Here is a 17,260-nt window from a genome sequence, read left to right as displayed (position 1 = left end):
GGCCCCATAAAAACTGAAGCAGGAGAGGGGTTTTTCATGCGGCTTTGAAGGCAACATTGGAAATACACAAATCCTTTCAATAACATACTTGTGGGATGCCTTAAAGCTGTATGTAATCTTGTGGAACAGTATGGGTTTTACAGACGGTCTCAGCGACAGCATGTATTGGCATGCTTGTAGAACTGATTTTTTTTTTTTTACAATTACTTTGATCTACATACAGCAGCAGCATCTCAATCTGATTCATCTGAATTTGAAAAAAGATTTTTGTTTAGGATGCTTGAGTAGTGACGCTTGCTTTTCCATCCAATGGTAATAGGCCTGCTTTGACTGGCAGAACTTGGAGACCGCAGTTGATACAGCAATGTAAAATTGGCCAGCAGCAAGATCCTTTTAAATAGCAAAGCTAGGCCCAAATTTACTAGGGACAAAGAACACATGCTTTATCTATGTCGTTTTTCAGCTTTCCCTACAATAACTTCCATTTCACTGACAATATAGCTGCTCTGTGCCTTTAGGACACTGACTTATTAAGTGAATAACATTGATTATTTCATTACTATGCCATCTGAAAGTCCATGGGATAGAACAGAAGCTGATGTGTTGAAACCAGAAAAAATGGACATTGCCAGTTTGTTGAAAATGGGACAGCCGCAGACCAGTCAGGGTGCCCATACTGACCCATGTCCACAGCAAAGAGTGCCTACAATGGGGCAGTGAACATTATTATACAGGATTTATATAGCGCCAACAGTTTGCTCAGCGCTTTAAAATATAACTGGACTACTGATCAATGAAAGAAGATGACCTGGTCTGATGAATCGCATTATCTTCTACATCATGCGGATGGCTGGGTGTGTGTATCGCTTACCTGGGGAAGAGATGACACCAGGATTTAGAATGAGAGGAAGGCAAACTGGCGGAGGCAGTGCGATGCTTTGGGTAATGTTTTGTTGGGAAACCTTGGGTTCTGCCATTCCTGTAGAAGTTACTTGACACCACCTACTCAAACATTTTGGAAACTGTATTCTCTGATGGTAGTAGCATTGTTCAGCAACATAATGCACCCTACCACACTGCAAAAATAGTTAAAGTATGGTGTGAGTAACAGAAGGAGTTTGAGGTGTTGACTTGGCCTCCAAATTCTCCAGATCCTAATCCAATCGAGCATTTGTGGGATGTGCTGGAAAAATAAGTCCATGGAGGCCCCACCTTGCAACTTACAGGACATTAGTTATTTTCTACTGACGGCTTGTTGTAAGAGACCACAGCATACCTTCAGAAGCCTAGTGGCATCAATGAGCCAGGGCTGATTTGGCAGCAAAATGGGGACCTACTCAATATTAGGTGGGTAGTCAAAGTTATGGCTGATCAGTATATATGTGTGTATACACATATATACACTATATAATATATAGTGTGTGTGTGTGTGTATATATGTGTTTATATATAGTGTGTATGTATGTATGTGTACACACCCACCTCTCTGAATTGGCCTGGAATTTGTAAATTCTCTATCAGCATATTGTCACACGTTTGTCTAACCATATGCATAGTGCAACAAATGTCTTTTTTACCGTATGACACAAACTGAGGTTTAAAAATAAATGCCGGGTACTAACACATGAGATACTGCTGTAATGCCATTGTGATATTAACATCTGTTAAATAAGAAAATAATTCTAGAAAACGTGACTACTTAAAACCTACAAAGCCTACATCAAATTTGAAAAAATATTATTTTTATGTGACCACCGAGACAATTAACTGTTCTATCAATATTCTGTCTTCACGTTTTCCTGACCCTTCCAGAGATCAGCATTAAAACAGAAAAATAAACCATTTAATGCCACTTTATAAATCCAGAGCTCTGCTGCCCCTAGCTACCAGATGTTGCTGTGTTTCTGCAGTTAGTAAAATGTTAAAGATTGAAAACCAGTATATGACATTATGTTGGCAACAAAACGTGTTTGTTAACTTTATACTAATGTTTGAAATACATCACCAAGTAATTTACAGATCATACATAAATATATCATATAGATAAAGGTAATGTGAACACCTTGCATGGGTAAATGTTAGGCTTCTGTCTACAAATATATACTTCCCTGTTTTAAAGCTGAAGGTTAAAGTGTCGCTAAAGGCAAAACTTTTTTTTTTTTTCAGTTAGTTTTGGCTAGATTGGAAAGGGATTAGACCCTTTGTCAATTTTTATTGCTGTCTGAGCCCCCATTAGTGGGTTTCATCATATGTCCTGTTTACTATTATTGAATATGAAAGGAAAAGAAAATTTGGATTGTCACCAGAACAGGAATAGAGGGTGAATCTTCCAATGGGGACACAAATACTGGTGGCATCTCAGGGTTCAATCACTTTTTAGGGATTTCCTCTCACTTCCTATTTTGTTTGCAGGAAAGGAAGGGAAATCTCAGGAATGGGACACAGATTGCAAAAAAACAAAACAAATGGGGTTATAACCCTTACATACTCCTCACTTATATTTTTCATTCCCTGGTTGCTCCTTTACCCCTCAATTCCATGCTAATTCCTTTAATGCAGGGGTTTCTAAACTTTCTAAACAAAAGGCCAGTTTACAGTCCTTCAGACTTTAGGGGGGGCCAATCTGTGGCCGTTGGGAGTTGAAATTGTCCTGATGACAGTAGGAGTAAACAATCCATCTTTGGTATTAGGGGGAGGAATAGTGCCCTATTGTTGTACATTTGAGTGCCTCATCATGGGTGTCAGTGGGAGGCCCCTCTCCCAGGCCCCCCACCCAGCCACCGACGCCATCCCCACAGTGAGTGGGGTACGAGGAGCTGCAGATCAAGACAGAGGGGCGAGAGCTTCCCAAGTCACCGTGACAACAAGTGAGCGACTAACCGGCCCGCCAACTTGAAAAGACTCCCACCCTCAGCCGCAGAGACCGGTAGTTCCAACACACCAACAAGCCAGGCAATCACCAGCTCGTAGCCCCCAATACCCTGCCCACGGTGAGGATGACACCAGCGGCCAGACGGGAGGCCTGGAAGAGGACACCCAGAAGCAGCAGCGGCACGGCCATGGTCCGGATAGGACCACCCCTTGGACGAGGCGTGAGGAGCTGAAGATCGGGACAGAGCCACCCAGCCAGTCAACATGCAAAGACCTCCATTCTCTGCAGCTCGAGACAGAAAGCGGGAGGCACCCCCCCCCCCCCCCCCCGACACCAGCAAGCCAGACAATCGCCCACCTGCCCAAGGTACATTAGGACTGTACAGGGGAAGACTTGCATTAAGGGGCTTTGTGTTGTGTTAGGGGGTGCTACGTTGTGAAGGGAAAAGAGGACACTGTGGGACTTCTTCAAAGAGGTGACTGTGATGCAGAGGGGACTACAGTGTGAAAGGTACACTAAAGATGCTAAGGTACCAGGGGGATTGATGTGGGGATTGTTGCATCGCTAACAAGATTCGGACCTCTGCTGGAAGGACCTCCATAAATTAATTCAAGACCCCTGACGTATAGCGTATGAATCGCATAAGAACCGCACCACATTCCTGTACAATTTACATGCTAAGTGCAGTGTGATTTTTAGCCCCTTCATTTTGAATGGGTTTGATTTGCACTGCATCTACACCAAAGTTGTGCATGCAGCAATTTTGGGAACACACTGCAACCAGATTGGTGGTTTTGTACCATGCGATCCAGGGCAGGCAAAGACACTGTGACCTGTATTTGGGGTGTTGTAAAGATGGCACTGATACCCATTGCAGATTACAAGGGCAGTGCAATTTGAATGTGGTGCGGGATACATGCATGGATCGCGGGTTTCTCACACCACATTCTAGTGTGAACCAAGGCTTATTAACCTCTTCCTGTCTGCCCTATAGCAGATATACTGCTACAGTGCGGCACAGGGGTGCAAAATCACGTACAAATATACGTAATTTTGCATTTCCAGGTAGGGGGCACGTGCCCTACCTGCACCACCACTTGCAGCCACGGCTGTCAATCACTGGGTCCCAGCCGGTGATTATTCGTTGGTGCCCGGTGATTGCTGAGTATCTCAAACGGGGGGAGAACTGTTAGTAAGCAAAACAATTCTCCTCCCTGTCAGCTCGTACACGCTGCTTTGCATGGCTGTGTGCACAGCCATGCAAAGCAGTGTGCTTACAGTGAAGCACACACACAGCCCCATAGTAAAACACACCCAGCACACAGTTAACACTTTGCTCACCCCAGATGTTAACCCCTTCCTTCCCAGTGCCATTAGTACAGTGTCAGAGCTTGTTGTTAGCACTGATCACTGTATTGGTGTCACTGGGGATGTCGGTGACAGTCAGTTCCCCCTAGTGTCAGAATGCCCACTGCAGCCCTGCTAGTCACGGAACGCCGCCATTACTAGTAAAAATTAACAAAAAAAATCCCAGTATCTATACCGCCATTTTGTAAATGCGATTAACTTTCACGTAAACCAATTAATTTACACGTATTGGGATTTTTTTTTTTAGCAAAGACATGTCGCTGAACACATTTTAGCCTACATTTTTGATGAAATTTTTTTTTTTGGATATGTTTAATAGCAAAAAGTCAAATATAATTTTTTTTTTCCTCAAAATTGTCAGTTTTTATAGCGCAAAAAATAAATGCTACACAGGCGATAAAATACCACCAAAAGAAAGCTCTATTTGTGGGAAAATAAAGGACATACATTTTATTTGGGTGTAGCGTATGACCGCACAATTGTCAGTTAAACTAATGTAGCGCGTAATGCAAAAAATGGCCAACATAAGTAAAAGGTTTTTGTTTTTTTTTTTTGGTTAACATGAGGACCTCAAGAAGAAGAAAATCTGTGTTCCTACAATGCTTTCGACATCAACCAGCGAAAGCTGTGTGGTCAGCCAGTGATACTATCAAAGAGGGAAAAGTACTTGCATAGCCGAATTTCTAAATGCGTAGTGAATGCTACCCAGCCAAGGCAGGCTGCAGCAGAATAACATCGGATCTAGAGCATGTACCCCTCTAAAGACGTGATCAGATTGGGTTTTTGGGGCAGGTTTTGTGAACACTTGAAGAAAATAAATGCAAACTGTGAACTTTGATGCAACCCCACTGAAATTCATGGAAGCAGATTCTTGAAAATCAATTATCTTCCTTTTCAAGGCCAGTAGGCAGGGGATAATGAAACGAAGGGCATGTGGAGCTGGGCACTGCCGGGGGAGGGGGGGGGGGCCATGTACCACTACAAAGTGCAATTTGTAAAAATACAGTTCAGTTGGGAGCAGCTTTTATATTAAGGCTTAAAGAGTAACTTCCGCCCCCATCAGCACCCTCATCTGTATAGACCCGGTGCATGCACAGATGCCAGGTCCCAAAGGCAGGACGATGCCCTATTGGTGCATCTGCACACACAAGAGTTTGCCTTACAGCAGAAAATGCAAAAAAGTACCAGAAAAAATATTGTTTTTATTTTGGGGTGAAGGTCTTCTTTAAACTGAAACATTAAAAGGGCAAAATTATTTCAATGACATGCTTGGAGTTTGCCTTAATCCTGCCTTTTAAAGTGACAACTAGTCAGGATGTATTACAGCAAAAGGAACATTTAATAAGAAATGAGAACATTTGACATCCAATGACTTTTTCCTGCAGAATATTTGTTACTCAATGACTTTTTCCTGCCAGCTTGTTTTATAAAAAACATCACAGGGACCCCCTAAAACAAATGGCACAGGGAACTGGACACTGCTTAAAAATGTACTAATGCAAGAAAAAAAATTTACGTAAAGTGACATTTACAAAGAATAATTTAAATTGCTGGTTGCCAAATGACATTTCCCACTTTGTTCTGTTTGTAAAGCAAGTAGCCAGAGGTTCCCTTTCAGCTGTAACAGTCCTTTATATTAGATGAGGGTCTGCTATGGATTATAAGGACCCCCATGAAAAAAAAAAATGCATGGGGGGGGGGGGTTCCCCCTAAAAATTCATCTTATCCTTGATGAAGGTCTGATATGGATTTTAAGAGTCACTTCAAGTCACTCCTTTAGTAGCCATTGTTGGGAATCCTTGTTCTAGGGGATAAACTTTGCTGGTGCCATTGAGCTCCTTGAAGTAGTGCATCTGCTTAACGCGTAACACTTGTTTCATGTTCCACACTTTGATGGCTGTTCTGTCTGGCAGGGATGTGCACAGGATTATTATTCCTTTGGCAGGTAACACAGCCAACATTTATGTATTTCAACTATTCACCCAATTTCTTGGCATTTACCTTAATGGAATTCTCTAAGCTAATAATCACAGAAAGCTTAAAGCGGTATTAAACCCAAAACCAAAAATGTAATATATTGCAGCTTACCAATCAGATGTGGTGGTTTCTATAGCTGGAGAAGGAAAAAAGCCTAAAAAAGGAAAACTAATGCAAACAGGTTGTTTTTTTTCCTTTTTGGATATAGGTTTTAAATAAACTTATAAAAGCTGATCATTATAAGCACCCATGTCAGTGGTAAATGGCTTATCTCATCCATGTAACTGCTAGATCTGCAGGACAGTTTGTTTTTTGCAAAAACAGACTTACCGACTGGATCTCCAGGGAAAAAAATGAAGAAAGAGCCTAAAAAAGAAAACTAATACAGCCATCACTTCGAAGAAATGGTAAGGTGCAATATAATGTTTGCTCTTGGGTTCCATACCGCCTTAAATATTTGCTTTTGTGGTATTGGCCTTAAATTCTATTCTCCAATATCTTTTATAGAGAAAGTATTATTACTATAGATTTTGCTCTTGCTGGGTGTCATCTGTTGGCCGAATACATGTTGTTTTGTGGAATTCTTAGCGCTTATTAGTTCAGCGGTAAAGGATGACCTTGAGTTTCATGGTGTGGGAGATTCTTGTTCTCAGATTTATATTATAGCATGTATTTATATTCCGACATGCTGGCTTTTGTAAAACTTGTATAGGCAGCTTGTATTCTTGGTAATATTACTGATTTTTCTTTTGTAAGGCGCTTTACTCCTAAGTGTCTTCTCTGTATTACTGACAAGCCACAGATAATAGTGTGAGGCTGCAATCAGACTCTGTCTGCCAGACATGACCTTTAATACTGAATTGAGACCTTCATGGAAAAATCCTATGAATATTTTCTTATAAGAGAATAAAAGGTATTTTGTATAAAATTGTGCACCACTACATAATGCCTTATAGAAAAGGAAAGGAGATGGCAGTATTAAATGTCTATAGTGTTGGAGAAGTTAACTCTGTCTAACCTCCACTTTTTTACATTCACAGCAACGTCGTCTTAATGTTACTAGTAGTAAGTGGTATCCAAGCTGCTGTAGTGAGTTCAGTAGTATACTTAAAACTGCTGTCTGCAACAATCGGTGCTGATTTTCTGTGGGATTAAAGGCTAAATCCACCTTTAAAAATACAAAAATAAAAAATATAAATAAAATAAATGCATCCATATCAATTAATTTGTATTAATTTTTATTTCATTGGAGTGGATCGTGGATATAATGTTTTGACTCCTGTAAACTATTCTTCCAGCTACAGGTCCCTACTGAGGTACAGACCTTCAATTTAAGGTGATGGACCAAGTATGAATGGACTGCTAGTTCAGTGATGGCCACACACTTGTGTTCCATTGAGAACTACGAGCTCCTTTTGCAGCGGCAATGGGACTTGTAGGTTTTTCATTCACAGACCTCTGAATGATTGATGCACCAAATTCAAATGACAGGAGCCAACAGGGAGAAGAACTCCCAGGTTCCCGAAGTGCGGAGTGGGGAGGTTGGTGGGTTTGGTTTGGAGGGGGGCTGAAGACTCCAAACATGTTTCATGTTACACACTAAACAGAGAATCTTAGTTCTGTCATATTGACCCGAACACCTAAAACTGGATTAAAAAACGGAGCAGTCCATATACAGTCCTAAGGGTTACACTGCCGTGACAGTCAGGTTGGTGAACAAAATCTTTGCTGCCGTAAACAGTACAGCCTGGCCACCTGTCTGTGTGTTTTTTCTCTGCTGTGTCTGCTCACTGATTGTCCAATCATAGCCTGGGGATAAAGTGAACCTTCTGTTCACTCTTCTCTCTCTCTCTCTCTCTCTCTCTCTCCAAGTCATCTTGCTGTTCCATGTGTAAGCAGCATATCTGATTGTCTCCTAGTGCACTGGTGCAAAGGGGAATTAAACCAAAAAGCAAACATTTTATTATATTGCCGCTTACCAATTCTTCAATGTGATGTCTGCATTTGTTTTCTTTTTAGGCTTTCCTTTATTTTCATTTGTTCCAGCCAGTTAGTCTGTTTTTTTTCATCAGTTGCAGATACTTACACTAGTCATGTGTAGAATTTAATATTTTTAGTGAACCCACAATTACAGGAATTTTCCTTAGAGTTTGTTCATACCAGCTGCTGTATTGCAACACAGTTGCTGGTATATGTTGGGGTGGAGTGTTGATGCGCTGAGCTCAACTCTTTGCACGAATTCCTTTTTGTTTAGAAGAAAAAAAAAAAACTTTGAGATGTTGCACAGACATTTCAAATTTGCCAGCCATGCGGTGTGAGGCAGTGGAAGGCTCGCACTGCATTGAGCTGAAAAAAAAAGCACTGCATGCAGTATGTTCAGTACACTGCCTGAACACCACCACAACACAGTGGTGTGAACCGGTCTGATAGGAGACAAGGTATTTTGCCTTGCTCATGCGCCGGGACTGTGCTGGAATAGCCACTCAACACAGTCCCACCGGATGTGATGTGAACATACCCTTAATGTGCCTGGGGTTCAGCTTTGACTAATCTCATGGTGATCCCATTTTATTGATCATTTTCTTTTTATTATTTTTTTAAGAAAGAATACTCATACACATATGACAAGTGATGGTACTTACAGTAACCAATGTTCCTTTCGAAGAAAGGAATTATGTATAACATCTGGACTCTAAAATAAATACAATAACAGTAAAAAAAATAAAAGAAATAGAATGGGGTGACAAAGGGAGAATAGGTGGGGGGAGTGGAAGAGCAAGGATGGGTACTATGTTTGTGGCTCACTAAAATGCAGAGACCATTTCACAAAACCTGTATTGCCTCTTCCTCATATAGGAGCAGTACCACTCCGATCCTACTCCACACTTTCTCCCCCAATGCTAGTTATTTGACTATACTTTTTCTTCCGAAGAAAAAGCTTCCTTAATTTGTTAATTAAGGAAGCACAGACTGTATCATTGTGGACAGATACTATCCCGGTGTTGAAAACTTGTTTTCGGTATGATAGATTGGCAGTTCACTCATTATTCAATCAATTTTGACATTCAATCCAGTAAAGTTGCAGAACCATTTCTTCAGCATTGATTGTCTAGACATGAAAGGAAATTCAAGATTACCAAAGGATATTGTAAGAGTAGGGCAGAGATGGGTGTTTGGCTCAAGAAGCATTATGTGATTACAGAAGTAATTGTCACTGTGTAAAATATTAATGTGCCACCCATAAAGCTCACTATATTTGCTATAACGGTTATTCTTATGGTATACAAGATTATTTATATGTTTGTTTGATTATGCCTATCATGGTCAAAATCTGAACTGGAACTGGCAACCTGCCATGGCAAAAAGGTAGATCCAGTTAGATGTTTTTATATTGTATGCTGGGAAATGTTGGCAGGTAATAAACCACATATTTAGTCATGTGCCCACAATGCCATCACATTAATGACTCTTTACATCTGTCTAGTGAAAAGATTCCAACCTTTAGACCCTTTTCCTTTATATCAGTATTTTCCTTTTTCTGTGCTGCGCAGCTGTCTGGGTGTGGCACGGGCTTGATCGATCAGGCAATCAAAGTAAACCAACACTCGGGTGGGATACAAGAAGATTGCGAAGTTTATTACGTACATTACAGCTTATATTGACAAAAACCACCAACCCAAATTATCCAATAGCAAAGCATACCTTTTCTCTTTTACCCAGATACTAGACAAAGTTTAACTTTCCCTAAACAGTTAAACCCCAGTCTGCACATTCTACCTATTTGGTTATGTCCCCGGCTCTCTTATCTGAGTATCAATCTATATTTTCTAAGAAACTTTGAGAACATCTGTGATATAGCTTTCATCCTTGTACAATTGCAGTTACACCTGTTACATACACATTCTAAAACATATTCTAAAATTTTCCATATAAGCTTGAATATAATGCTGATATTTCTTTCATTTACTTAAAGCATCACTCTAACTCATTATAAGACAATGCAAGCATAATGAAAACAAAATGGTACATGAATCAATAGCCCTAGCTCATATATTTTCCCACATCTAGCACCTTCATGTGTGCACGAGAAGATGACTTTAGAAGGAATGCATGGACCTTTTTTGATTCTCTGTCTATTTAACACAGGTTGGCACCTTAATCCACTATCTTCCACCTAAAACTAAAATACAAAATGTAACACGTTTATCATTCCTATTGGAAATTCCATTAGCTTGAGCTCCTGATAATGACCACAACCTTGAAACCCCCAGGAGATGGAATATAGTGGTTCATTTAGCACAACTGGTCCAACATATAATTCAACTATTAGTTTTGAGGGAACAGTACGTTGAAAATGAAACTCGCTCCAAAATGTTAACTTTTTCTAGTTTTGTATAGTGTTGAAGAGTTCGACATCAATAAATACTGACAGAAGTTCTGTTTCCATCACTGCATTTTTTTTTTCTGCTCTTCCTATTCCAGAAGACACATCAGGAAGTAAGCTAACATCTCCCCAAATTGAAGGAAGTCTTTTTTCCTTGACAGTTGTCAGTGTAACAGGGGTCCTTATTGGAAGATTTCTCCTCTCTCTCTTTGTTGATGACAGATGATAAATGCAGGGTTCCCCCTCACCTTCTGTCCTGGGAACAATGGCACCTATGACAGTGTCAATCTTCGCGTTTAGGCAATGTAAAAAATGTCAACACTCTCAAGCTAGAATCAACATCCCATGTTACAATAACCTTCCAGGTTATACTTTAAGAAAGGACTAATAGAACCAAAAAAAACCTCTACTGAACCAGGCATTGCATAGCATAGTAAGGTCTTCCCACTACAGGAGGTGTCCATTCCATCACGAATACCCAAAATAAAAGGATTCTTGCTCATTTCATGATAATGACTGCAGCCATGCAAATCAAAGCAAATACAGTAGATTTTAAAAACCTTCCAGGAGTTCTAACAGTTCTCGTCCATTCCTAAGACTCGAAAGCAATTTGGCTGAAGCTCCTTTAGCTATAAATTTGTAGAATATGAAGGATATATTTGAACTCCCCAAACTTAAATTGCAAGAAGATTGGACTTGCATCAAGACTTCACTTATTTCAATTTTATGATGACAGGAGGTATTTTTGTGTTCATTTTATGGATTTATTTTAAATAGTTGTGGCCTACAAACTGAACACATAGGTTTAGCTGAGCTCTTCACTAACAACATACTGCTTGAGAGTTGTGAACAATATCTGGACTGAGAACCTAGAAGTTATTACTGATCTATAAAGAAAAAATGTACCTAAAATTGCAGTTTTTATTACAGGTTATAATGCCATCAGTTTTACGCAGCACTTTACATATTTATGATACGTTCAAGTCAGTGCCATCCCTCAAGGAGGTTACAATCTAAGGTCCCAAACTCATTCATACATATAGAAGGGCAAATTTACTCTAGTAAAAAAAAGTTTTGTTTCTCTGTTGGAGAACTGCATATCTGAGAGAATTTGGGAAGATTGGGACTCTAAATCTTTTATGTAAAATACTTTACCTCTGAACAATTTTATTGCTATTTTTATTTTCTATAACAAACGAATAAACAGATTTGTTTTTAGTTTTCTTTCCTAATTCAATCAGTGCATGTTTCCTTCACCATTTGTGGTCCATGGGCATGCTACACATGCCCAAAAATGTCCTGCGAGTGCAGCGCATGTGTAGTAAACCTTTCCTTTCTGATTAACGTCTTCCCCTTCTGAGCTAGTATTTTCCTGTCAATTTTTGTTTTTATTTATTTTAAACAATATTTTTTTTTTGTTTTAATGAGCTTTGCTTAATATTTTTACTTTTTTTTTAGTGCTGCATTAAAAAAGCACAAAACTGAAAAAAAATGTAAACAACTTTGTAATGCTTTCTTTTAAACTAACATTGATTTTTTTGAGGGTCTGTGGATTGCATTAAAAAAAGCATTTTTGTAAGAAAATATCCCCCAAAAAACCCTTTTTGTCCTAAAAAATGATATATGTAATAGTTATCTTAAGTAATGTCAAAGTTCTTGCCAAATAAACAGGCCCAAGGCAGACATCTAAAATATGCTCTGGCCCACAGGTGTGAGCTGAAATGATTAAACCAATCTAAAGAAAACAATCTTCTGCTGAAAAGTATTGGTGGACCCCTTTTGTCTGTCATCTGGCAGGTAAAACTAGATGTTCTGTAAATCCTTTTCCAATGTCTTGAGCCTTGAAGGAATTCCGAGTATTTTTTGCCAAAAGCACATTTCCTTTCAATAGACCCTGATCAAGAGTTGAAGTTACAAATTACAGAATTCCTGATGTTAGAACAGATTTACTACCTAGATTGTAAGCTCGAAAGAGCAGGGCCCTCGAACCCCTCGTGTATTGTTTTGTTACTGTATTGTCTCACGTTCTGTCCCCCACTATAATGTACAGCTCTGAGCAAACCTTTTGGCGCTATATAAATACTGTATAATAACATTACAGTTAGACTTGTTAGGAAACAGACTTGCTATTGGCTTAATGTAGAACTGTAGGCTGTTAATTAAAACACAACTCAGTAGGGTACATGATTCAAAATCTTTAATATGTTCTTTTAAACAAAAAATCTTATTGGTAGGTACATTCTAAGTTGTGCAACCTTAGAGCCAGTCATTCTTGGTATCTTAGGGGCACCAAAACACTTGAGATACATCAGGATGGTAACATATGGACCAAGGTAGATCACGTGGACTTTGTCCCATTTGAGCATTGTTTGACAGATTAGTTGATTTTTGTTTTGATGTTTTGAGAATCGGGTAACACCATTATGTCTAGAGACACCACCTGCAGATGCTGCTCATACTGAGATGAGGCCAGCAGCAGGGCACATCTGCAGACTACGTAAATATGGGCATCTTATGAATGCAGTAGTGTATATGTATGCATATATGGTTTATTGCCTGAGATCATGCTTGTTTGTTCTACCACTGAATTAAGTCTGTGGCCCTTACCCCAGGCTAAATAAAGTGGTAGACAAGCAATAATTCAGATAGTTGTGTAGAGTAAAATATATCACACTACTTTATGGTCCTGGCGGTTTAGAAGTCTTAACTCATTCTTGAACAGGAGATAAAGGTTTGATTGCTCACTGCATTTTCTACTTTAACATACTGCTTCTGGTAAATCTAGGAAACAGCTGCTTAAGAGTATAAATTACAGGGCACCAACCACAGCATTATGTTAGAACATGCTTAACTTAATGAAAATATTAGGGGGTCACAAAATGACATACTACTACATAGGGACATGTCAGTAAAATGGGGTGGAACTAAAGAAATTTTGAAATCTTTCTAATAGTTTCTATTTTTTCTGATTCTTGACATCACTGAAAACTTTGTTTACATTAACAGCTACATTTTGTCCTTGCAAAATCATGTAGATTTTGTTGCATTAGTTTGCTCGACTTAAAGAAACACTATGCAGAGTAAAGCAACAAGTTGGCCTTAATGCCCCTCTCTCTAGCAGAACATGCTTATCTATCTACTGCTCCCATGAACCTTGGTCTAGGCAATGGGAGTGAGAAAAAGAAGCCCTGTATACAGCATCTTATGAAGTTTATTCAGGGCTGAAGACCTTCATACCATTATGTGGCAGTGCTTTGTCAAATATCAAGCACTTGCACTGACACTATCCTCAGCTCCCCCACTGAACTGACCAATGGGTGAATGTAAGAAATGTATAAGCTGCCAGGGGACGGAGGAGGGCCTTAAAACCCGACCTGTTTCTTTAAACTGCATAGGCATTATAATGCGGTTTTAAAAATACTCTTTTGCCATCTAATAACAATCTTAATTTCATTTTCAGAAGCCATTATAAGGATTAGATGCAAGCAGTGAGACCTCAGTCCTGGAAGATCTGACCTATGGAGCATAGTCCTGGTAAATGAGTCGCGTTTTGGATGTCATGGCGTCAATACTGCTTGGAATGTGTCTCCTCTTCAGCCAGCCTAAGCTGGTTACTTCTTACCCAGCTTCAAATGAAAAGGCCTATTCACCACCACCTCCCATAAATGAACAGAGGACTGCCATTCACCCTAATGGTACCCAGCAGTATCTACCACATACCATTATTATTGGGGTACGTAAAGGTGGAACAAGGGCCTTGCTAGAAATGCTTAGCCTTCATCCTGACATTTCTTCAGCAGAAAGTGAAATCCATTTTTTTGACTGGGAAGATCAATATAAAAAAGGTTTACAGTGGTATGTTGGCCAAATGCCATTTTCTTATCCCCATCAGCTCACGGTGGAGAAAACCCCTGCATACTTTACATCCGTTAAAGTCCCAGAGCGCATCTACAATATGAACAGCACAATAAAACTCCTTCTCATCCTAAGAGACCCTATTGAAAGAGTTTTATCAGACTACACACAAGTCTTTTACAACCACTTGCAGAAGAATAAATCCTATCCACCGGTTGAGGACCTACTTTTGAGGAATGGTGAGCTGAATACAGACTACAAAGCAATAAATCGGAGTCTGTATTATAGTTTCATGGAAAACTGGTTATCGTATTTCCCACTTCATAATATTCACATCGTCAATGGAGATTATTTAATTCGAAATCCTTTTCCGGAAATACAAAAGGTAGAGAAATTTCTGAATCTATCTCCCCAAATAAATGCATCAAACTTTTACTTCAATAGGACAAAAGGGTTTTACTGTTTACGTGACAGTGGTCGGGAACGTTGCTTACACGAATCCAAAGGGAGGGCCCACCCACGTATAAACTCATTCCTGCTGGACAAATTACGGGATTACTTCCATGAGCCCAATAAAAAATTCTTTCAACTTGTTGGAAGGACATTTGACTGGTTGTAAAATAAACCAACTGACACTGTTTTTCCGAAGGATATTTAAGCTATAACTTATTTGTAAATTGAATATTTCTTGCCAGAATTAGACGAGAAGGAGATAAAAAAAAAAGCTAGTTTTATTTTTATACTAATTAAGTGTGACTATAATTTGTATGGATTTTCATGGATAATAAATTATATTCATTTTGCAATATAGTAGACTTTTTTTTTTTTGTTTTATAATATTGTTCTACATAATTGAGCTTTTCTGACAACTAAATAATAAAGCTCTATGGGTATGGTTTTTTTTTTTTACTTAAAAACAAAAAATGTATGATCAGGAGGCAATATCACGGGGGGGGGGGGGGAATTGTAAAAATCATATTGCCCTGTATGTAAACTCCACCGTAAAAAAGGAAAAAAAAAAAACTTTCTTTTGGGAGAGCGGGGGATTACAACCTATTCCAGTTATTGCTGTCTGTTTCCACTGGGGAGATTCATTGCATGGTAGTTGGTACAGGAGGAGAGGGTAAATTTCCCTAGTAGTATATCACCCACCTTCAAGAACACCTGACTTAAAATGCTAAACCTTCTGTACTCTATATAAAACATCAATACATTTTACATTCATTATCTCATCCGCTGGGAATAAACAGGATAGTGAATCCTTTTCACAGCAAATTGTAAAATGGTGTTTAATGTTGTATGGGATGAACATGACTGCCCCATAAATGTGTGAAAATAAACAGAATGTTTTTTTTTTTTTTTTTTTTTGGATAATAGATTAAGTAATGAAAAGATTGATGGCCCTGATTCCAAGTCATCTGTGTTAAGATGATATGGTCTTTCATTAATTAAGATCTTTATCCAGTTACTGTTTCCGTTTTGTCTTTGTGCACCTCTAAAATGCACCGGTGACCAGGCCATGGGCAGTAGCAACTTACATATCCTTAAAGCGGACCTTCTCCTGAAAATGAAAGTTGCTTTTATGGTCTTCCTCCCAGAAACTGCTATTTTAATTGCAGTGTATTTTTTTTCTTGCACAGAGCGAGTACCTTTTTTTTAAATCACTTGTCTCCCCCCTATAGCAGATTACTGCTACAGGGCGGACTTCTGTGCAAAATCGCGTATATAAATGTGATTTTGCACTTCTGGTGTAGTGGGCAGAGTGATGCTTCTGCTGTCATTTGACGCAGCAGAAGGCACCCATTGATCGTTGAGGAGAGTGACCAGTCAAAGCTCTGCCTATGTAAACAAGGCACAGCTGTGTCTTGTCTCCGGCGATGTGCTGGATTGTTCTGTGCAAAGCAGGGAATGCAATCCAGCACATCTATTAGTAAAAACACCTCACTGTACATGGTAAAACACTGGTTAGGCACATATTTAACAATTTGATTGCCCTCGATGTTAACCCCTTCACAGCCAGTGTCATTTAATACAGCAACAGTGTATAGAAGTCGCTGATCGCTGCCATTACTAGTATAGGAAAAAAAATTCCAGTGTATATATACACCATAGTTTGTAGATATAACTTTTGCGCAAACCAGTCAATATATGCTTATTAGGATTTATTTTGCCAAAAATATGTAGCAGAATACATTTTGGCCTAAATTTATGAAGGAATTAGATTTATTTATTGGGTATGTTTTATAGCAGAAAGTAAAGAGAATTTCAAAATTGTGGGGTTTTTTTTATAGCCAAAAAATAAAAAGCCCTGAGGTGACCAAATATCACCAAAATGTTTTTGTGGGAAAAAAATTATGTAAATTTCATTTATGTACATTGCATGCATGACCATGCAATTATCAAAATAACACCGCACCATATAGCAAAAAAATTGCCTGGTCATAAAAGGGGGGGGGGGGTATAAATCTTCCGGTGGTTAATGAGTATGCACTCCCACTTCCTTAAAGTGCTTGTAAAAGCTTACATATGCCTAGTGAAGTGACTGGCCTCAGGTGATGCACAAAGTTTTACCTGTCTTCTCTCCTGCATTTATTCAAAGTGCTGAGCTTATAAAGCTTCTGAGAGTTCATAAAAAAAGGGGGTAGAGAGCTGAAGTCACACTCTGCAGAGCTCAGTGAGAAGAGCTCTGAGAGCTGATTGGAGGAAAGACACACCCCCTGCACACAAGAAGTGATTCATGCAGATAGAGGAATGAAGCAGCAGACAGAAATAACACTTGGTGTTCCTAATTGAGACAAGTACAC

General features: G+C 39.3%; 1 protein-coding gene across 2 annotated transcripts in view; it reads left to right on the top strand.

Moving 5' to 3' along the window:
* The window catches only part of HS3ST1 (heparan sulfate-glucosamine 3-sulfotransferase 1), a 31,337-nt gene extending 16,073 nt beyond the window's left edge, over positions 1-15,264 (top strand). For both annotated transcript variants that reach the window (XM_089677412.1, XM_089677414.1), the window contains exon 2: positions 14,062-15,264. In XM_089677412.1, the coding sequence (XP_089533538.1) occupies positions 14,140-15,075 (936 nt within the window). In that variant the 5' untranslated portion in view covers positions 14,062-14,139 and the 3' untranslated portion in view covers positions 15,076-15,264. The remainder of the gene's footprint in view (positions 1-14,061) is intronic.
* Positions 15,265-17,260: the final 1,996 nt, after the last annotated feature.

The sequence above is a fragment of the Staurois parvus genome, unplaced genomic scaffold (genome assembly GCF_062004578.1).
Source record: "Staurois parvus isolate SC_StPar_1 unplaced genomic scaffold, SC_StPar_1.0 ptg000186l, whole genome shotgun sequence".
Taxonomy (NCBI): Eukaryota; Metazoa; Chordata; class Amphibia; order Anura; family Ranidae; genus Staurois; species Staurois parvus.
Note: the sequence above shows the minus strand (reverse complement) of the source record. Positions and strands in the feature narration are given on the sequence as shown.